Consider the following 22,767-nt stretch of genomic DNA (forward strand, 5'->3'; position numbering starts at 1 on the left):
TGTTTGCACAGACAGTCCCACTAGTTTCCGATACATTTATAGGGGGTAGTAGGAGATTAAAAGAATGGAGAAGAGTTATAAGAGGTTTTTTTGTTATTGTTTTGCTGAAAAGAGAGAAACAGAACTAAACGAAATTACACTTGCTGAAAAAGATAAGTCTATTATTTTGGTTAGTGATCGTTTAGATTTTGGTCACCCCACGTTGTGTTTAGGTTAGTATAAATAAATAATACTATATAGTCATATAAATCACCACAGCTAAATATAAATATAAATCAGAGTATATAATTAATAATATAATTAATAATAAGTAATGTGAGTATTATTGTACAAATTACAATACAGTGTAGTAGTTACCTCATCATCTTCAGCGCCATCAGTTTTGTTTTTGGATCTTTAGTTGCCTCTGTGATATACTTACTTGCGGGATGCTATTTTGGGAGTGTATATGAGCGTGTACCATGTACGGTAGCTCATCTCTCATCGTGATGGTGGGACATAGTAGACAAATTAGAGAGAAAACAAGGAGGTATTAGTATTAATTATATGTAAACAAACAAAACAAAAGAAGATAAGAGGAAAGAAGAGCAGAGAAATAAAAAGGGGATAAAGTAGATAACAAAGAAAAGAAACGTAGGCAGATTATTAGAAAAGGCATTATCCGAGACTCAGCAATCAAATGTCACTCCCGCCGAGATCTCAGCGAAACCCTCCCCGCCGAGACCCGCACAACTGAGCTCGGTAGAAAAAAACTAAGTGTGTAGATAGATAGATTAGTAGGAAAATAAATAAAACTACTTTATGACTCAAAGTGCAATGAATGAGCGTTAGTTTCGGGATCATTTCAGTGTTAATGTTAGTTTTAATCCGTAATCAGCCCTGCTGGCCCCTCCCACATTAGTTGCAGGCAGTGGTTGTTAGATCATGCGGCACTGTAACTACTACTATTTTAGAGGTATGATTCGTCAAGTTTATACAACTCAATGTTTCAATTGAGGCAAACTATCTATCTTACAATTACAAAAGCAAACCTAAACTTACAATTATATGCAAATGCAAAATGAAACTTGACAAATCATCGTCAATCCTCTTATTCCAGGGCAGGGCCTGACGATTTGAATCTAATTTTTATCAGTGTACGTGCACCATATGGTAAATTTTCTCACCATGAACCTATCATTTCCAGCCTATCTGAACTATTTAATAAATGGAAGCCATAACATGGGTTACGCTCCCCCTAGGCTCCGCATCCTATCTCTGTCTTATCTCAAATACAAAATGCCAATGGTATGAATGTATCTATATATAACTTGGAAATGACGTACAATCAAATAAATCCGTAACCCATTCACTTGGCCAAGCTTCAGAATCGTCCAGCGGGCAGTGCGGTCTACACTCCAAGTTCCCTTTCTCTCAAATTTACCGAATATTTGAGTGTTGATTAATCACAATGAAACATTGTGACAGAGGTTGAGGTTACTAGTGTATTAAATAATCTAGGTCCTATTTAGGATTATATCTGAAAAATCCAAATCTGGCCAACGCCCACCCTAAACCTAAACCTGTTCTAATCCACCTGAAATGACTAACGAATGGAAGACTTTGACTACCCAGCCATGCAATAGCCTCATTCCGTGCCTTATGGCAACTTGATGATTATATTGCTTCTATTGCGCTCATCTTCTGGCACCACCCAGGGGAGACTTGGTCCTGTACCCAATGCTTAACTTATCTCCATTCCACTCAGCTACTCGCAATTTCTTGTGATATAGTGCGCGGAATATTATTATATGAGACAATTCAATGCAGACGTCTTTCCAAATTTGGCAGATCGACAGGTAATCGGTGAGTTACCACGACAGTTGCTATTCAACAACTCGACAACGTCCCATCGTCAACGCCTGCCATGAGAATTTCTCATTGCAGACGCCAACGAAACGACGTCATCGAGCTATCGACCAACTACCCTGGTTATCGCCTGGTACCTTATAGCACGATGCTAGGAGGCGAACCGGAAGAATCGATGAGCTACCTCACCCAACGAAGTTCCTCACGAAGTGTTACCGCAATTCTTCTCGCCTGCTGTATCACTGGCTTGATGCTGGTGTCGATCTCCAGATGCACGTCTCCCTCCAATCTACCGAGGCCTTCAAATACTGCCGGATATTCATTCAAAATCTGCCTAGCTGCATCCGGTGTTTGTTGTTTGCAGACGCTGTAGCAAACTTGAATCAACTTAAGCTGCATACACGTGTTCTTGGACAGGAGTGGAGGTTGGTCAAAATCAACAACGTGGAAAACTAGCTTGTATTGCCCACCGCTGTGAGTACACGCGGTGCCTTCCACCAAAGGCTTTAAGAACTGCTCGCTGAGTTGCAGTAGATTCGTTCCAAGAATTTTCATGGCGTTCTTCTTCCCGATGAGGTTGCATGATGCAGTTGACTTCGAACGGATGTTTCTCCAAATCGAAAAAAGTAATGATTCTCTTCAACATTGGATCTTCACTGTGCTTGATTCTGTACAGATATTGCACGATGATTACAGATTCGCTGCTGTCGTCGTTTACACTCTGCCTCTCACTGACAGTATGTACCTACTTTGCCCTCCGGCCCGACGACTTTGTGGTTGACCGCTGCTCGCTTTGATCCTCCTGCTTCTTCCGGCACACCACGGCGTAATGGTTTCTTTGCTTGGAGTAATTACAAACCACTCCACGGGCCGGACAGTCCGTCAGGTTTTGGTGATATGTCTTGCCACAAAATGAACATTTTTTTATTCGTTTCTTGATGCCACCTACCTTGTTTATGGATTGTGTTGATGGGCCCGGTTGGAGCAAATGTTGGCGCTCCATCTCTGCTTTAGTTGGTTCCTCTGTTCGACACTGGTTGATAACCATCGCTGGAGTAAGGTTTTGCTCTCGAATGAATCGCTTTTTCAAGTTCACGTCGAGGATTCCGGTGATAATTTTGTCTCGAAGCATTTCGTCCTCCAATGCACCGAAATTGCAATCTTTGACGAGCTCCCATGCTCTGTTGATAAAGTGCGACATACACCGGCGTCACTGTAGGACTGCTGTTGACATTGGTGAAATTCGTATTGTGCCAATTTCATATCTCTCTGTGGAACCATGTACCGTGACAAAGACGCAAGACAGGCTGCTACCGTATTTTGCTCTTCCTGCCTTGAAAGTTGCAATTTTTAGGCTGTGAACCATTTGCCGAGTTAAATTCAACTCGTGGTTAAAAGTGACATTTCGAAAGTTATTTTCTATGTTCGAAAATCCCCGTGCTGTCGATCGACCGGTTTTCGAGCCAAGGTTGTCAAAATTTAACTTCTTGTCGGTCAGAAATAAACATGCTTGGATAGCAGGGTTAATCGATAACTTTTCATCTGGCAAATTTTACCCAAATGTTAAAATAATCCACCAAATGGTTCAGAGCCTTAGGCTGTAGGATGATTGGTGTAAGCATTTCCATAACAGTTATGCTCCCCCTGAGTGGGCCCTCCACATTCTATTTCTACTGTCTTATCTTAAATACCAAATGCCAATTCTTCAATACACGACGTGTAAATATTTACATGATTGACAAATCTCAGGTAATCATGACATTTTGATCTTTGAAAACAATGCGCATGAGAAAAAGAGACCTACTGAGTCAGGATCTGTCATGATTACCTGAGTTTTGTCAAAAAATCGTAAATATTTACGCTGTGTGCAGCGAAGAATGGGTTGAATGTATCAATATACAAATTGGAAATGACTTTCAATCATATAAACCCATAACCCACTCAATTGGCCAGGCTTCAGAATCGTCCAGTGGGCAATGCTCCAAGTTCCCTTTCTTTCAAATTCACAACAAATTTGATATTTTACCCATTGAGTGTTGATTAATCACAATGAAACAATGTGACAGAGCACAGACTTGAGGTTACTAGAGTATTATATAATTTAGGTCCTATTTAGGATTATATCTGAAAAATCCAAATCTGGCCAACGCCCACCTATTGTATTATTGTGTTAGAGTAGAAGAATTCAAATATATGAAATTCTTACGGAACACAAATGTGATCAACCAGAGTTAGAAGATGCTAAGTTAGGCAAAACTTACATTATCGGCATAGAATAATATGTAATATTTTTTCTCTTTTCTTGAAATACATTTCCATGAATGAATGAGTGCACAAGCAGATAAAATCCCTTAAAAAACATAACATATTAAATTCAATGTAAGTAATCATACAGATTTAATTAGACACGTAAGGTTCATGTGATTTTGTGGTGTGATTTCCAATTATGAGATCACATGGAAGTTATGTGAAATGCACATGAATATTTTCCACTAGTTGTGATTTATTTTATGATTGTAAATGCAGCAAAACAATTAACCTCTCCAATTCCATAAATTGAATCAATTCACAGCACAATACAAAACAGTATCAAATTCAACCACTCCGGCAACTGGATCACACTGCATCCGAACTAATCAAATTTCAAAGGAAAATTTCTTGAAATAGCATCAAATGCAGGCCGAAATTGGTTCTCCGTCAACGGAAAAGGTGTCGTTTCTTTTCTTATTCCAAAGTGGGTGCCACCACAAATCGATAAAAATCAACACATTCAACAAGACACTCGAGATTCTTTCTTATTGTCCCATTCAACCAAGTGGTATTTCACCACAAAATACGCGCATTACGAAGGGAAACACTCCCCTGCAACCTACTTCTCTCACTCTCTATCGCTCGAACCGTGTTCCATTTTCCTCCACAAGCGACTAGTCCCATTGTTTGTGCTTCCATCCATCAGCTCGAGAATTGGTGTTATGTTCGGTAGCTACCGGTAGGTAGAAGGTTTTCCCATTCTCTTCACCGCTGTTGGCTGTTGGTTGTGCACAATAATTGACATCTAATTGGTGTGTCACCCTGCCACCGTTCAAGCATCCAAGGCATCCAAGTAAGCCAGCCTCAGCGGCATGCTGGCTGGGTGCACTAAATAAATGTGCTTTTAATGTGTTGCGAAGCAACGGACCCTCGAGAGACAGAGAGGGTGACTTGGATTGCAAAAATTATACACACACAATCTTTTTCTTTTGCTGTGTGACCCTCTCTCATCCTACTACTGGTGTTGATGATTGTTGATGGTGACGAATTAGGTTGGTGTTTCTATTATTCCATTGTGTGACATAATGACAAGCGAAAATAAACACATTGCTTGTCAGAAAACATGAGTGGTTTTTAATTGGATGCTTCTTCAGCTCGGTTGTGAAGTAGTCATTGTTATTTGATGGAGCTTTTAATAAACTGTCTAGGGTTTTGCTGTGGATTGAATGAAATGTTGGGCATTTTTTTTTCTGATACAAGGTCGATTGCTATCCATACAAATCATATAAACAGAGTCGAGCAATTTTGCAATAGGTAAAATCAGGAATAGGAACAGGTGGCGCCATCTTCGAACCGATTGAGCACGAAAGCTCGGAATCGATCCAGCAAAGCTCGCCATGAAGACCTTCCGTCATTTGATTCAGCAGAAACTGCATCCGCCGCACGCTTGCTACGATGGTTCCACCATCCATAGGAGAAAGCTAGGGCGCTAGCAGACGCGTGACTTGCGCAGAATGCACGTGGCAGCGGGAGTAGCGAGCAGGGGTGGAGATTTCTTCGCAACCAGTCTGCTGGTCAGAAGCTGCAAGGATTCCGTGACGATAGGATGCAATTTTCTGTTGTTTGCCAAAATTCTAAATTGGAGGAAATTTGCTGAAAAAAGTGTACTTTTGTGTTGATTGAATTGGTTGAAATTGGTGCCACAATTGTGCTGTTCGGTTCTAGTTCGCGGAAAAAGCCAATCGGTTGCCTGTTTTGAGATGGAAGCTAAGAATTGGTGTCTCTCTTTTCAGATTGGACCAACCCAGACACGCCATGATGCACTTCCGTCTACATTCAACATGGATGCACCCATTTTTCCTATAACTTTTTTTTTAAATTTTCTCTAATTTCAGCGATTCGAAGAAACGCAGTTTTGGCGAATATTTTATCTATATCTAAGTGACTCAGATGCAAGCCTTTATATATTTTAATCGTTAGGCACTTATTTTAGATGATTTTTCATTTACTAACATGATCTTTCTCCCCCACCCTCCAGAAGACATCGCTCCAAAATCGGTGGTTCACCCTCTGTTTGGCGGAGGTGCCTGCCGTTGGCCTGGCTGTGAGCGGATTTTCGACGATTTTGACGAATTCTACAATCACCTTCAGTCGGATCATATCAACGGAGACTACTCGGCCGCGCAGGCTCGCATCCAGATGGAGGTAGTCTGCCAGTTGCACTTGCAGCTGCAGAAGGAACGCGATCGATTGCAGGCGATGATCCTTCATCTGAACAAGAAGAACGAGATGGCAGCACGGATTCCGATGGCCGGTGCCAATCCGTACGTACCGCAGATTCCACCGCCACCGCCACCGTACGATTTGATCGCAGGGCTGCGTTTTCCTCCGGCTGGGCCAGCCGATGGAGCGATGGTTGAAGCGGCGCTGCAGCTGACTAGCAAGCAACAGCAAGCCTTGCATCACCATCAGCAACAGCAGCACCACCATCAACAACAACAACAACAACAACAACATCAGCAGGCTGGCCGAGCGTCGAAGGGATCGATCCGGGCCAAGTACTTTCCACCATCGCAGGACGCCGATGCCGGTGGTTTCAAGGAGGTCCACTTCCCCGATGTGCAGGATGGTGAGTGTATGGGTGTGTGAATGTCCAGTGAACTAGTGTTGATTTATTTGAAGCCCGATTTGCGTTTGCAGATGTTCAGAAGAATCGGGAATTCTACCGCAGCCACGACGTGCGTCCACCGTTTACTTATGCATCGTTGATTAGACAGGTAGGTGCACAACGACGTAAATTTCCACGATCCAGGACTCATCCAAACATTCGATCCTTTTCAGTCAATAATTGAATCGCCGGAGAAACAGTTGACTCTGAACGAAATTTACAACTGGTTCCAGAATACATTTTGCTACTTCCGACGAAATGCAGCGACATGGAAGGTAAGGAAGGTAACTCCTCAAACTAGCTAAAACCTTTTAAATCTCATATTCTGCACTCGATTCGGGGCACCTTTGCCACCGGTAAAGAACCTAATAATTCTTTGCAGCCCATTTTTGCCCAAAAAAAAAAGCCTTATATCCAGATCACTGAGCTCGGATTCCCCTGGTCAGGAAAATTCGAGTTCAGCGATCGCACCCGTTGTCAAGCAATCCAAGTAACCCGATCGCCTTCCCTCTACCACGCCAAAAAAAAAAAAAAAAAACGAAGAACGCCGTCCGCCATAACCTGTCGCTGCACAAGTGCTTCATGCGGGTCGAGAACATCAAGGGAGCCGTCTGGACCGTAAACGAGGCAGAGTTTTGCAAGCGTCGCCCGCAGAAGCTGGGAATAATGCAGTTTAAATTTCAGAATGCCACCACCAGCGCCGGGATGCTGCAGTCAGGCGGCGGCGGTGGGAAGAAGAAAGCATCGCTGGGGGGAGTTGTCGGTCCGCCGCACCCTCCTCCTCCTCCTCATCATCCTCCCTCGTCGTCGGTTGCCGCCTCGACGATGGCTCTGAAGCATCCGCCGGTCGGGTTCTACTATAAACGGTTCGTAGTAGGCGTTTCCGCGTTGCCATGGCTTTAAACTTTGAACATCGTTTGCCTCATCTTCGTGTAGCGTGTTTTATCCAGTCCTTCTACTTTGAAACTTTCCTTCACATAATAAGTGCGATCAATATTGGATATGTTTTATACGGTTGTTTTTGAATAATCCTTTTGAATTCTGTTTTTTCTTCTATCTTATATGAATAACCACTGCCTGTAACATAGGGTTTGATTTTTCAAATGACAACTGGGATTTCCGCAGTTGATTTTCGGTACACCAATGGACGACTTATTCCAACTTCTTTTTTTTTTAGCACGGACTGATTTATAAACCATGACTTCAATCACCGATTTCTCGTGAATTAAAGCTCTATCTTGCAAACTAACAACACAATCAGGTTGGTTGTAGTTTGATTAAAAATTCGAGCTTTTATCTGCGAGAAATCGGTGATTGAAGTCATTGTTTGCGAAACCGGTTGCGCTCAAATCTCGAAAAGTGAGGATGTTTATGCAGAAAATCGGTTCACACTGTTTAAATCTAGCTGCTTAGGGTGCAAATGGCTTTGACATATTTTCGAAAAATTTAAACTCAGTTTTTTTCGGCGGATCTTTTTATAATGCAAAAGGATCAATAGCAAAAGGAATCAAATGCAAGATTAAATGATGCGTCGAGAAACATGGGTTTGAATTTTTGGACATCGCACCAAAGTATCTTGCATCTTAATATTTGAACAAATCAAACCTATTTCTAACCTTTTTATACTATGAAAGCTTACATACTGGAAATTGTTGAAAGCCTGCTTAGTAATAGAAGTTTAGAATGGTTACACACAATCTTGAATGGTTTGATTGAACTTATTTTCAATATGATCCGGCTTAAGTAACGAAGCGAGCTATCGAATCTTATCAATTTATAGAATATCAAACCCTTCAAATTATTTGTAATTTTGGTACGATTGATGATTACTACATTAGGGTTCTTCATTTGTGGCGAAGAAGATACTTGATTGGTGTTAACATCAGACTCAAAGGGGAAACCTAATGCCCCGAAGAAAAAAAAACGTTTTGGTTTTTTCTAAATATAGAGCAGTTCCACGCGAAATGACGAATCGAACTTCTCCGATTTTGCTCCACCAGGCGTACATATTCAAATCGACGTATCTGAATTTGTAAACAAGCTACCAGTTGCCACAAATCGTCTATTGAAGTGAATGTTTACGTCGATTTGAATAGTTACGCTTGAATTGATTCTAATTCAGGTCCTAATCATTCTCCCAAAATTTGAGTTTGTTCTCGTCGTCGTCTTAGCACTACGCTTTTATCATTTACGGAAAAGTTTTCTATCTGCTCTTATGTGAAAATTAATCAGCTACAACTTTGCTCAGATCGCTTTTTGATCAGACTTCAAGGTTATTAGTTATTAATTGATTTCCAAGCCGATATCCTTCTGCTTTGATTAATCGACTGCTTTCAGGGCAACACTGCATCTTGCACTGATAACATAGGAGCCTGGATTGTTTGCCCTATTCTTCACGCCAAGCACACCAATGTTGCCTGCTGAGCAGTTTATGGAGCATGTCAGAAGAATGTCATCTTCCTCATTAATCAATAACTAATTATCCTGAATTGCAGCTGAGAAAATTTTCCATTAGTAAAGATAGCAAAGATTTTCGCAGATCATAACAGCGAAAGGCCTTTTCCGTAGTAGTTCCAATGGGTAATGGGTAAGTTGCATGAACTTCGGGTCACTTATGGAAATTTCAGGACAGTTCAATGGTTAGTTTCGGGAACTTCCTGGCAGTTCCATCAATTTCAGTAAAATAGCGGGAACCATCAAGAAGTTCCGAAAATTTAATGATAGTTCAAAACACTCTAGGGGAATTTTAATAACTTTGAATTAATAATAAAGCTTACTGGAAAAATATAAAAAAAAATCAAATCTCACCAAAGAATAAGATCACGCTTGATTTTCGTAGACAAAAATCAATTAGCAAACAACTGCATGCGGTTGATATTGCAAGCTGTGATGTTGCAGCACGGAATATCAGGCTAACAAAACTCACCAGATGTAAATCTAACCAAACTGTGGTGAGATTGAGTTTCATGAATTTTGCTTTATAGCCGAACGCAAACCGTACCTTCCATATCGGCTGGGAGCAGTCGCTTCTTGTCTGCCATCGGTGAAGAGAAAAAACTACAAGGGACAGCCCTATGGGCTGAAAGTACTCATTAATGAGTAAAAAAAGACCCATTTTGAAGAAAAGTGGCTTAACTCATTAATGATTAACAATTACTCATTAATGGGTAACAGATACTCATTAATGGGTAAAAAATTTACTCATTTAATGAGTTAAGCCACTTTTCTTCAAAATGGGTCTTTTTCAACCATTAATGGGTACTTTCAAGTTAGCGTGTATATGATAAATCTTATTTGTCAACTGCAGCAGGAGCTTGTGTTTTGTGTAGGAATAGGAATTTGAGCGGGGTTCTCTCTGTTTATGATCTTTAGTATGACGCGCTAGACATAGATGACTCACAGCGACTCACGTTGGGAAATACATATTACGAACGGCTTGAAAATAGAATCATAATGAGCATCTGCAACATTGATCAACATGGTTTTTTGCAACAATCAGGACTTATTTTGGAGCAGGATTTCATAGACATAGATTGTTAATAAACTGTTATTTAAAACGCTGGCTTGAGGAACACGCCAAAAACTTTAGCTGAAATTGTTGGAATTCCTTGAAATTGTAGAAATTTCCTTGAAATTGTTGGAATTCCTTGAAATTTGGTGGACTTCCTTACAATTCGTGAAATTTCCATAAAATTCGTTGGAAATTCTTTGAAGTACATAGGAATTTTATTGAAATTCGTAGGAATTTACTTGAAATTCGTAGGATTTTTTTGAAATTCATAGGAATTTCATTGTAATTCATAGGAATGTCATTGAAATTCGTAAAATTTGTTGGAATATCCATAATTTTCGTTAAAATTTCCTTGAAATTCGTTGGAGTTTCCTAGAAATGTCCTTTGAATTCGTTGGAATCTCCTTGAAATTCGATGGAATTTCCATAAAATTTGATGGAATTTCCTTGAAAATTGTATTAATTGTTATAAATTTCGTTGGAAATTGCTTGAAATTTTATGACATTGCATTAAAATTCTTATGAATTTCCTTTGAGTTCGTCGGAATTTCAATTAAATTTGATGGAACTTTGAATTTCTGGAAATTCTTAAGAATTTTCTATAAATTTTGTAGAATTTCTTTGAAATTCGGTGGAATTTTCTATAAATTTGTATGATTTTTTTTGAAATTCGTATGAATTTTCTTGAAATTTTTGTTGGGATGCCCTTGAAATAGTTGGAATTTGTTTGGATATGTTAGAATTTCATTGAATTCACTGGGGTTTTTTTTTAATTTGAAAGATTCATAGAAATTTCCTTACAATTCTTCGGACTTTCGTGAAATTCTTTGAAATTTCCTTGAAAATCGTTAAAATTTCTTTGAAATTCCTTAAAATTTTATAGATTTTTCCTGAAATTCGTAGCAATTTGCATTTTGTGGAATATATTTGAAATTCGGTGGAATTTTCTTGAAAGTCGTATGAATTTTCTTGAGATTGATGTAATTTCCTTTAAATTGTTGGAATTTCATTAAATTCGTTGGAATTTCGTTGAATTCGTTGGAGTTTTCTTTAATTTCCTTTATATTCGTAAAAATTTCCATGAAGTTGAAATTTGTTGGAATTTCCATTAAACTGCTGGAATTTCCTTGAATTTCAAAAGAATTTCCTTTGAAATTGTTCGAATTTTTTTCTATAACTCGTTACAAATTGCTTGAAAATCCAAGAAATTTCCTTAAAATTCTTAAGAATTTCCTTGAGGTTCGTTGAAATTTCTTTGAAAATTGATGGAACTTCCATAAAATTCTATTGAATTTTGATGAAGTTCTTAGTCTTTAAAGTTTGAGGAATTTCCTCGAAATTCAATGAAGTTTTCTAGAAATTCGTATGAATTTTCTTAAAATTTTTGTTGGGATGCCCTTGAAGTTGTTGGAATTTGGTTGAATATGTTAGAATTTCATTGAATTCATTGGGTTTTTTTTTTTTTTTTTCTAAATTTGAAAGATTCATAGAAATTTCCTTCAAATTCTTCGGACTTTCGTGAAATTCTTAGGAATTTCCTTGAAGTTCTTTGGAATTTCCTTGTAGATCGTTAACATTTCTTTGAAATTCCTTAGAATTTGATAGAATTTTCCTGAAATTCGTAGCAATTTGCATAAAATTTTGTGGAATATATTTGAAATTCGATGGAATTTTCTTGAAAGTCGTATGAATTTTCATGAGATTGAATTAATTTCATTAAATTCGTTGGAATTTCGTTGAATTCGTTGGAGTTTTTTTAATTTCCTTTAAATTCGTAAAAATTTCCATGAAGTTGAAATTTGTTGGAATTTCCATTAAACTGCTGGAATTTCCTTGAAATTGAAATTAAATTCCTTGAAATTCGTAAGAATGTTCTTGAAATTCATAGGAATCTCCTTGAAATTCGTTGGAATTTCCTTGAATTTCAAAAGAATTTCCTTTGAAATTGTTCGAATTTTTTCTATAACTTGTTGGAAATTGCTTAAAATTCCATGAAATTTCCTTAAAATTATTAAGGATTTCCTTGAGGTTCGTTGAAATTTATTTGCAAATTGATGGAACTTCCATAAAATTCGATTGAATTTTGTTGAAATTCTTAGTTATTTTCTATAAAGTTTGAGGAATTTCCTTGAAATTCAATGAAGTTTTCTTGAAATTCGTATGAATTTTCGTGAAATTCTTGAAATGTCCTTGCAATTGTTGCCATTTCCTTGACTTTGTGTGAATTGGGTTGAATACGTTAGAACTTCATTGAATTCATTGCAATTACCTTAAAATTCATTGGAAGTTCTTTGAAATTCGTTTGAATTTTCTTGAAATTCGTTGGACTTTTTTTTTTAATTTGTTCCCATTCCATGTTGTCATTCCCTGAAATTTGTAGGATTTTCCTTGAAATTCGTCGGAATTTCCTTAAAATTCGTTGGAATTTCCTTGAAATGAATTGGAATTTCCTTGAAATTAGATCGAATTTCCTTAAAACCCGTTGGTATTTTCTTGAAATGCGTTGAGATTTTCTTGAAATTCGTTGGAATTTCCTAAAATTTTTTGGAACCCCTCAAGTTTCTGCCCTGAAGTGCTAAGAACTTTCCTAATGCCGTATGATATTTTCTACAGATCTGTAAACTTATCAGAGCATTTCTCGGAGTTCAGATAATGTGCATAGACTTTTATTTAAAACGCTGGCTTGGGGAACATGGCAACAACTTTGGAGGCATTAAGAATTCTATCCACAAAAAAGTTACAAAATTGTTTTTATTCGCATTTTTAATAGAAACTTGGCGATCGATTTAATCACTCATTGTGAATAGGAATACGTCAAAAAGAGTGTTGTGAGCAGACATTTATGCCGTGAGACATAGGAAGCGAAACAATTTGACGATGACAATCATTCTTTTTTGTTTTACAAATCATATGCTTCTGGTTCTGTACTGCTCAAATACATACGACCAGTGTTGGCAAAATCAGAAATCAATTGATAGTTTGCCGCTCTCATGCGCTCGCAATATCACGCGTGCTATTGGAACAAAATATCATGCTTGATATTGATTTTACAAGCTCCTTTGATATTGCGAGACTATTCACAATGTGCAAAAATCATTCCATTGTACATCGTTTTTTTAGAAAGAGAAAGCATAGTTTGCTATCTCTTTTTAATCTTCACCGATGGCAGACGCGAAGGGACTGCTGCAAGCCGTTATGGAAGTTTCGGTTGCATTCGGGTGTAAAGCAAAAATCTTTAACCTCAATCTCACCACAGTTTGGTGAGATTTGCAGTTGTTGAGTTTTGTTAGCTTGATATTCCGAGCTGCGATACCACAGCTTGCAATATCAACCGCAGTAGTTGGCTTGTTGATTTTTGTCTACGAAAATCAAGCGTGATCTTGGGCGATGGTGAGATTTGATTTTTTGATATTTTCCCAACACCGCATACGACACACGAAATAAAAAAAAAGTTTCATAAACTGATTATGTACTGTACATACTACTGAGAATCAAACCGATATCAGTCGCTTGGATCACTGGAGTTTCTATGTCGTTAATACTAGTTTTGTCGTTGGACGTCGCGTGTCCGGTTTGGCGGGCGTGCGATAATAAGATGCATTTTAAACTTTAATTTTATTTGCAGTACATCATTTCCGAATTCGCCCTATTCAGATAACACTTCTGAAATTTGTGAGTTTGACAGAACCACCAGCACCAAATTTTCGGGGTACAATGGCAATATACTGGAGTTGTCAAGTTGCCCCCGAGTTGGCTGCTAGTGACATTTCTTTTGATTCAAAAGATTTTTCTAGTTTTGTAACAAGCGTGTGAAGAGCTGTTACTGTTGATTTACCAGCTTAATATGCAAACTGATATTTACTCAAAGGAATTGTAATCGTGTACGTTGATTTTATATGCTGATCTATAATTTTCTCCATTATTTTTACAAAATGGATGATAAACTGATCGGTCTGAAGGATTTATCCTTTTTCATCCTTTTTATTAGCCTTCGGAATAAATATAACCTTTACTTGACACCAAGTTATCAGAATATAACTTAATCTTAAGCTTGCTCTAAACAAGCCTGTTATAATGGGTGTCAAAGCTCCTTTTCCTTTCTGAAGTAGTTTCTAAATCAGTTAGAAATGTTGATGTCAAAACCGCATAAGAATAATTCTCATGAGTGCTTGATCATTTAAAAAAGACAAGATAGCTAATGATAGGTAGTTTCGTCTCGTGATAATGAGAGGACCTGTTTTCTCACTGTCACATGATGGCTGTGATCAGTGTTGGCAAAATCAGAAATCATTTGATATTTTTTCGCTCTCATGCGCTCGCAATATAACGCGTGATATTGAAACAAAATATCATGCTTGATATTGATTTTACAAGCTCCTTTGATATTGCGAGACTATTCATAACGTGCAAAAATCGAACTGAGATTTGACTCGAGACAAAAATGATTCCATTGCACATCGTTTCCTAAGAAAGGGAAAGCATAGTTTGCTATCTCTTTCTAATCTTCACCGATGGCAGACGCGAAGGGAGTGTTGCAAGCCGTTATGGAAGTTTCGATTGTTTTCGGGTTTAAAGCAGAAATCATTAAACTCAATCTCATCACAGTTTGGTGAGTTTTGTTAGCTTGATATTCCAAGTTGCGATAACACAGCTTGCAAAATCAACCGCAGTAGTTTGCTTGTTGATTTTTGTCTACGAAAATCAAGCGTGATCTTGGGCGTTGATGAGATTTGATTTTTTGATATTTTCCCAACACTGGCTGTGATATTCCCAGCTCTGGCTCCAACATCACTCATGATATTGAGAGCGTATGAGAGCAGAAAAATATCAATTTGCCAATGATTAAGCTACACAGAAGTTCACGGAAGTTCCATTAATTTAAGGACAATTCCAGAAACATCATCAGGAGAATAGCGGGGGAACATAAAGGAAGTTCCGTGATCTCCAGAAGAGTCTGAGCTTTAGGAAAACTGCAGGAACTTTCAATAAAATCTGAGAAATTGTGGGATGATGTTCAGAGAACTTTAAGTCAAAACACTTTCAGAGATGTGGAGATAACTTGAGGAAAATTGTGAACACTTTAAAGAAGTTCCAAGTACCTCAAACAAACTAGATCTAGAGAGCTTTAGGGAATTTCAGAGACCTTAAGGGCAGTTCCGAGAACTTAATGAAAGTTCAGACTTTCAGGGAAGTTTGAGGCTGTTCATAAACTACGTAGACAGTTAAGGGTGCGGGGGGTAGAGTAAGTTCCGATAAATTCTGGTTAATCCCATAAACTACAGAACAAAAACTTCGAGAACCCAGAAAAATTAAGAAGACTTCAAAAACATTTAGGGAACTACTTGACTAGCCTATTGGTCCCAAGCAAATCGATTAACGTACCGCATTTTATCCGAAATTCTATTGCCGTAAAACGGGGTAACATTGATAATTTTTTATAGTATATTCTAAATAATTTTTGCAGCAATGAATATTTTAATTTTTTTTTTTAAACAAGTAGTGAGGATCCAAGAGTTAATTCGTTAGTTATTTGTTGAACGGGAATTAAAGCATTTGCACTATTTTTTTTAGTTTTGTTACCGAACATCATTATTTTGATTTGGGGTTACTTTGATAATGTTCGATGAATGTAGAAAAAATGCGTGAAACTCAAACATTTTAGTTCTTCAAATATGAAACTTTGAATGAGTATATAATCAGAAAACATCATAGGCAATAAGATTACAACATTGAAACACTGAAATACATAGTCAAAGAGCACGTAATATTGTCATCAACTTCAATGACAGTTGTCCAGCAGTGCTCCCATGTTATTTAATGAACAGCCCAATGCCTATGATATTGTGCCGAAGGTGTACCGAATCTACTTTCGGAACACTGTGCTGAGTGCAGGCAGGACAATCATTTACATTCATTTACATTCATTTACTTCATTTGTCTCTAACTTTTTTCATCAACAGCTTTCCGCAAAATGATGTACACTGAAGTCGCTTTTTACGCGGGTGATACGTCCCGCGTAAAAAAAAGCCGCGTAAATTCCGGAATCTGCGTAAAAAAAATCGCGTAAATTCCGAAATCTGCGTAAAAAAAAAACCGTGTAAAATCCGAAATCCGCGTAAAAAAAACCGCGTAAAAAGCGACTTCAGTGTATAGAGCTTTAGTAGGTTTTGTTATTAGCTAAAACTTTTGCCCTTAACTCAAATCTGCATCTCTTATGTATCACGAATTAGAGCGGGCAGAACTCGTTAATGTTGTTCAGTGAATGTAAAATACATTCACTGAAAAACAGTAGTGGATTCTGTTTGCTCTGGTTTGTCATGCATAACAGATATGGATTTGAGTTCTTAACGTTAACCTTAACCTACAAAAGCTCCATACATCATTTTGCGGAATTCTGTCGATGAAATAAGTTAGGGGCAAATGAATGTAAATGAATGCACGAAATGAATGCAAATGATTTTCCATGCCTGGCTGAGTGACTTACCCCTTGCATTAGACTACAGTCGTAAATTCTAGATTAATCGTAACAAGTGATTTCAAACAAATCGTGAAGAAGAAGAATCTTTTTTCGGATGTTTCGATTTTCACATTCGGATGATGCCAATTCATGTATGTAACTTTTCAACAAGTGATTTAAATGAAAATCGCGAGGCACTAGGATCTTTTATGGGAATTTACTACTTTTGTCGAAAAATCATTCCTGGCCGAGTTATTGATCTATTTATTTTACATTGCCGAGCAACACTAACACTTTTTGCTCGGGCACCCACGAATATTACCAAAGCCCAGCAGGGTAACAGCATTGCTCAGCTGTTATGATCCTGCTACGCCTTCCGTTGGATCGTGATGTAGGTACAGGATCTTTCTTCTTTTTGAATTTTTGGAGGCGAACCAGCCCCAGGCTGAAAGCCTCCCTAATAAAGATAAATTAATGAATTAATTCTTTTTGAATCCTTGAATTTTCAGCAGCTTCCGAATGACGGTAGTTCACTCAACGGTGATGGAAGCTGCCAATTCCTTATAATTGATTGCTTCCAACAGGCAAAATAAACAATATTTTGGGTTCCTCGTTCACAAGTAAAAGCTAATTTTACTAGGTACCGATCCGAGTTTCAAACCTCTACTTGATCCACCATGACAAATTTTTCGGTTTGGAGTTGGAAAACAAAAACAACAACGAGTACAGTCACTGTTTATGAGCAGTCTCACTAACACTTGTGCTTCAAAATTTCACCTTTGATTGACAGAGGCGCTGTTATCAGTGACGTTTGAAATTTGTAAGGGAGATGGGAACAGTTGCCAGTCTCCTTGATTTATAGTCTTCGATTTTAGTCAACATGGTCTAAATAGCAATGGAAGATTCATATTACTTCCTGTTGAAAACATAACGTTTAAATCGGAAAGATTTGCGTCAGATTTTAACTTTTTCAGGAAGATTTAAAGTGGAACTGCTCTATTGACATCTGACTACCATCCCGGAAAAAAACGTTTTGAATTTTCTAAAAATATTCTTATCTATTGTCTGAATATTCATAACAATATTTTGAATTTTTTTCTTCTAGAACCACAAGAAAAGTAGCCAAAATTTGTGCGTTTCATAAAAAAAGTCCAGTTTTGTGAAATCTGCTTAACGAAATGGTCCATTAATCGTACTGTCGAGCAGTTTTGAGAAGACCTTCTACCAGCGTTGTCTAGAAAGTGAAACATTGAATTACATATATTTTAGCTTAGCATTTTCTAGATAATTCTTTTGTTTTAAATATTGTTCCTCGGCAAACTTCGAGTAATAGGAAACCTAGATAGAGCTGGAATTAGGGCGTAACAGTTTTTGTAAACAATGACTTCTCTCGATGATTTCTCGGAAGTCATGGATCTCCCTGGCAAATCGACATCACATCTTGATTAGGATCTGGGATAGGATTCCACTGCTTGTGGTTTCGTTTCTTCAAAACAAAACATTTGAACTGTCAAATTAACCGGGTTGCCAAACATACCATTAAACAAGCAAACAAATTCAGTCTGATGACCGACACTCTCGGCACAGCTGACCACCCTTTGCTGATACCACAGGAATCCTTTTTAAGCAGTTGTGATCAGTATCTGTTTTTATCACACGCAAAGAGTAGCGCTTCAATTCACTCCAGTGTATTGCAATTGTTTTGAAAATCTTTGCTGTCACGTACGAGCGAAATGAACAAATGAGTTCATTATACATCAACGAATACGCGTTTGATGATATTACCCAGTGCTTTGTGCTGTAAGGCACAAATAAGAGAAAGCCTAACTGGTTTGATGGAGTAATGAACAACGACTGAAGATAATTTATGATTATAATGCTTGCTATGATTGAATGGATACTTATTCTAGGTTGCTTCGTTGTATGCAGTTTGAATCTGCACTCAACACTCCTCCTCAACGAAGTCAACGATTGCCTTCCAGATTTCCTTGGACGCCAATCGCATTTCGATGTCTTTCCAGCTTCACCCGGTCCAATGGTCTAGTCATCAGATCGGCTTCCATCTGAGCGGTTGGTAGATACCGCAAATCGATAATCCCTTGTAGACGTAGGTCTCTGGTAAACGCATGCTTCGTGTCAATGTGTTTCGACCTCCTTTCCATGCGATCGGACTCGACCATCTTGATGCAGGATTGGTTGTCCTCCCACACAACGATTGGATCAGCTTCCACCAATAAACTCGGCTTCTGTTGAAGAAACTGCAACTCAAGACTGCTTGTGAGTGCCCCAACTTATCAGCCGTCCACCGAATTTGAGCAGAAAACCAGAGTTGAATTTTCAAAAACATTCCAAGCCTTCATTTCCAGATCCCAGATGTAGGGAAAATCCTTGGTTGCCTTGAGATATGTCAGCACCCGTTTCGCCTCCGTCCGTCCCATGGATATGTTGGTTTGTGTAGGCGTGCCTTGAATTCCGAGAAATCAACAAAAGAAGTCATTGTTTCCAAAGGCTGTTACGCCCTAATTTCAGTTCTATCTAGAAACATCAATTTCATATTCGTGAACCACAGCCGGGAACCATAGTTCACGGTTTATATTTGAGAAAATTTTGTTCTCAATAGTTGGCCGTGATTTTTAGTTCACGGTCCGTTCCCTTTTTCGGGAATGGATTTTTTTCCAAGATCCATTTTCCAAAAATATCCTTCAGACCACGGTCTAGGATGCCCATTTTTTTTTACAAGCTCATATTTTCGGGTTAAATTAATCGAACTGGAAAAGGTCTGTTATGTTTGCGAACACTTTTTTCCCAAAATGAAGCATCTTATTATTTACATTCAACTTAAGGGGAAAGAGGACGTTATTATTTTGGAAATTCAAAAGCAATTTTTTCGTTTATGAATTTAAAAAATAATGCCGACTTCTTTCACCCCTTGTTCGATGGAGATGCAGGCTACCCAAGCAAAGTCCAGCATCATAATGACAGCAAATCAATATCAAATTTTGGTATCAACATCAAACTGAAATCATAATTTGATTTCAGTTTATGCGATTGACAAATTTGATCTCTGACTTTGCACGGGTACTTGATCCCTTCAAGACTTGAAATAAGAAAGATTGACTGTATACAGTTAATGGGAAATTTATCAATTTCATAGTTTTGTCATTATTGAAATCATCAATCAAACCCAAATCCAGTGCAGTGGTTATTCTTTTAACATTCAATTCTCCTACCAGGCATGAAAGCTAGATAGCATAAAATTGCACGCAAACCACCCCATGCAACACGACGATAACACGGCAAATGAATCTAACTCATATTTTAATGCCATTCACTTAAATTCGCAAAAGTGTAGCTCACTCATATTTGAGCAACAATTTACTCATTATATGAGTGACCAACGCTTTTGCGAATTTGAGTAAACGGGATTGAAATATTATTTAGATCATTTCAAGCAGAACATTGCATTAGGTCCTAAGTAACATTGACAGATTCTCTTTGTCAACCTTCTCTTTGCAGCCTCACGGCCAGGTGAAGACATTCTCAGCTATTTTCAGCTCACAGATCGTTGAAGGAAGCTACAAGAAACGGTTCTATACCCAAGTTATTAACGAAAGAGAAAGTCGATGAAGAGAATCGATCAATGTTACTTAGGACCTAATGCAATATTCAGCTTGATTTGCCGTGCAGCAAATGTGATAAACACGACCGTTGTATCCAACTCAAATTTAAGTTTTGCTTACTCGAACTCACAAATACGCATGTTACTCATAGACTGAGTAAATTTGCCTAGATTTTCCTCGAATATCTGTTCGAAAAATGAAGTAAATCGAGGATTTTTTTTTAGTAACAGAGTAAAATTTTTCTCGATTTTCCTTAATACCCCGTTCACATTACAGCGTATATCACGTGATATACGCTGTTTTGCAATGAGCACTCATACGTGCAACAAGTGTGGTTACTCTGTGAGTGAGTACAGTTTTTCTCACTTTTCCGGGAAAACCCGCTTGAATGTAAGGAAAATCGACCAACATTTTACCCAGTCCAGTAGTATATTACCGGTACAGTTGAAAACCGGAAAACCCCACACGCAAAAATCTTGTTCTGTACGTTGAACATAGTGTCGGACATAGTGCGCTATAATGCGGACTATGCCCGATGTTATGTTTAACGTGCAGAACGAGAGTAAACTCGAATGTCACGTGTGGGTTTTTCCGGTGTTCAAGTTGACCGACAGTACTAATAGCCTGAGTGAAATATCTCTCGATTTTCCTCATATTTTAGATATTCCTAGAAAATTGAGAAAATTTTTACTCACTCACTCAGAGTAACCCATCTTTTTGTATTTTTAGTCCAATTCTTAGTTGACTCAACTTTAAAATTTGAGTAAATGGAACTCAAATTAAAGTTGATCTTATCGGTCGTGTATACACATGAATCTTACTAATATTTGAGTACCTTTCACTAAAAATTCGCTAAATTGTAGGTCACTCATAGAATGAGTGCCATTTACTTATATTCCTAGCTGAACAATGCATTAGGTCCTAGATAGCATTGATCGATTCTCTTCGTCGCAGTGGTTAATGTCCACGACACGGGAACAAAAAAGAATCTGTCAATGTTTCTTAGGACCTAATGTAATGATCCGCTAGATTGGAGTAAAAATTTATTCATTCGATGAGTGACCAACGCTTTGGCGAATGAAACTCAAATTTGAGTTGTATTCAACGGCCATGTACAGAAGAACCGATGATGGTGGATGGTTTGCGTCTGTGCTGCTGTTCTAGCTTTCAGCACGTGACGCGTAGCACCAGCTTTGCATCTACAACTGCAAGAAGAATGCAAAGCTTGTTACCACCCTACACGCTATTTCTAAACAACCCAAATTTCAGTAGGATCTACTCATATTCGTCAAAAGTAAGGCTACCCAAAATTGAGTAAACAAAGCTGGGACTGACAAGATGACGAATAGACAACATTGACCTGAATCCGAACAATGTGGTTAATTTGTCATCTTGTCAGTTTCAACATTGTTTACCTTATTTTGGGTAGCCCTACTTTTGACGGATATGAGTAGCTCCTACTAAAATTTGAGTTGCTTAGAAATAGCGTGTAACGTGCAACACACAACATCGATTGCACGGTCGTTCAGACCGACACAATTTCGGCAAAAGTGAATTTACTCACAATTTTCTGGCCTTTTCTAGGGAAAACTCAGTTGATTATTTTCCTTCTAAACTCCTAACTAAAATTTTCATGGATGTTCCTCATACTCGAGAAGTTTTGTTTGGTTTTCCCACGGCCAATGACATCAATCCAATCGCAAAAAGTGCAGGAACTCAGCGAAGAGTAAATTTGTCTCATGTTTTCCTGTGGAAAACCTTAAAAATCTGCCGGACAATGCGGAAAATTGACGAAAATTGGACGCAGTCTAGGAGTAATACCAATAGACTGAGTGAATCCAATCTTTACTTTTTTCGTAGTCGGGATTTTTTTTCCTGAAAAAACATGAGGGAAATTTACTCATCGCTGAGTTCCTGCACTTTTTTGTGATTATGAGTAAATTGAACTCAAATTTGGGTTGATCTCATTGGCCGTGCACGGCTTTTTCCCAGAAAATTCAACTCACTTTTGAGTAAATCCACTTTTGCCGAAATTGAGTAGACTGGACTCAATTTTGAATTGGTCAGTTGTAGCTGTCGCGCTACAAAGCATAGTAGGCTTCGTGCCGGTTTCGTTGAATGTGTGTTGCATGTCAACCAAGTGCCAAGTTGAAATTCGTGAAACGTGGGTTTGAATCGTTGTCACGAATTTCAATTGAAGGTTTCACTTTTTGGAACGATACCAACGAACTTTGAATCAATACAGAATGAAAACATTACCGTATGTTTAAAAAAAAAAAGAAACCTGTAGATTGCTTCTTTTCAAGATCTATTTGCTTATATCTCGAATAAATCATGAGAGGTTGACCCTTCAACTGGTTTACTTTGTAAATGATAAGTGTTTTTTGGTGGATTGTAAATTTTTGTTTGCAGC

General features: G+C 38.1%; 1 protein-coding gene across 7 annotated transcripts in view; it reads left to right on the forward strand.

The window, feature by feature from the left end:
* Window positions 1–5,698: 5,698 nt before the first annotated feature.
* Window positions 5,699–22,767, forward strand: part of FoxP (forkhead box P) — a 30,644-nt gene continuing 13,575 nt past the window's right edge. The window contains exons 1-5 of one of the 7 annotated variants that reach the window (XM_065219339.1): window positions 5,699–6,727; window positions 6,781–6,875; window positions 6,940–7,041; window positions 7,310–7,393; window positions 7,451–7,904. In XM_065219339.1, coding sequence (XP_065075411.1) covers window positions 6,112–6,727; window positions 6,781–6,875; window positions 6,940–7,041; window positions 7,310–7,393; window positions 7,451–7,669 — 1,116 coding nt within the window. In that variant the 5' untranslated portion in view covers window positions 5,699–6,111 and the 3' untranslated portion in view covers window positions 7,670–7,904. Of the gene's footprint in view, window positions 6,740–6,780; window positions 6,876–6,939; window positions 7,051–7,309; window positions 7,905–22,767 lie in introns of those variants that run through there. The other 6 variants (XM_065219332.1, XM_065219334.1, XM_065219337.1 and 3 more) reach the window with 6 other exon arrangements.

The sequence above is a fragment of the Ochlerotatus camptorhynchus genome, unplaced genomic scaffold, assembly GCF_037179485.1.
Source record: "Ochlerotatus camptorhynchus isolate MF236.1 unplaced genomic scaffold, CSIRO-AGI_Acam_v1.1 ptg000102l, whole genome shotgun sequence".
Classification (NCBI taxonomy): Eukaryota; Metazoa; Arthropoda; class Insecta; order Diptera; family Culicidae; genus Ochlerotatus; species Ochlerotatus camptorhynchus.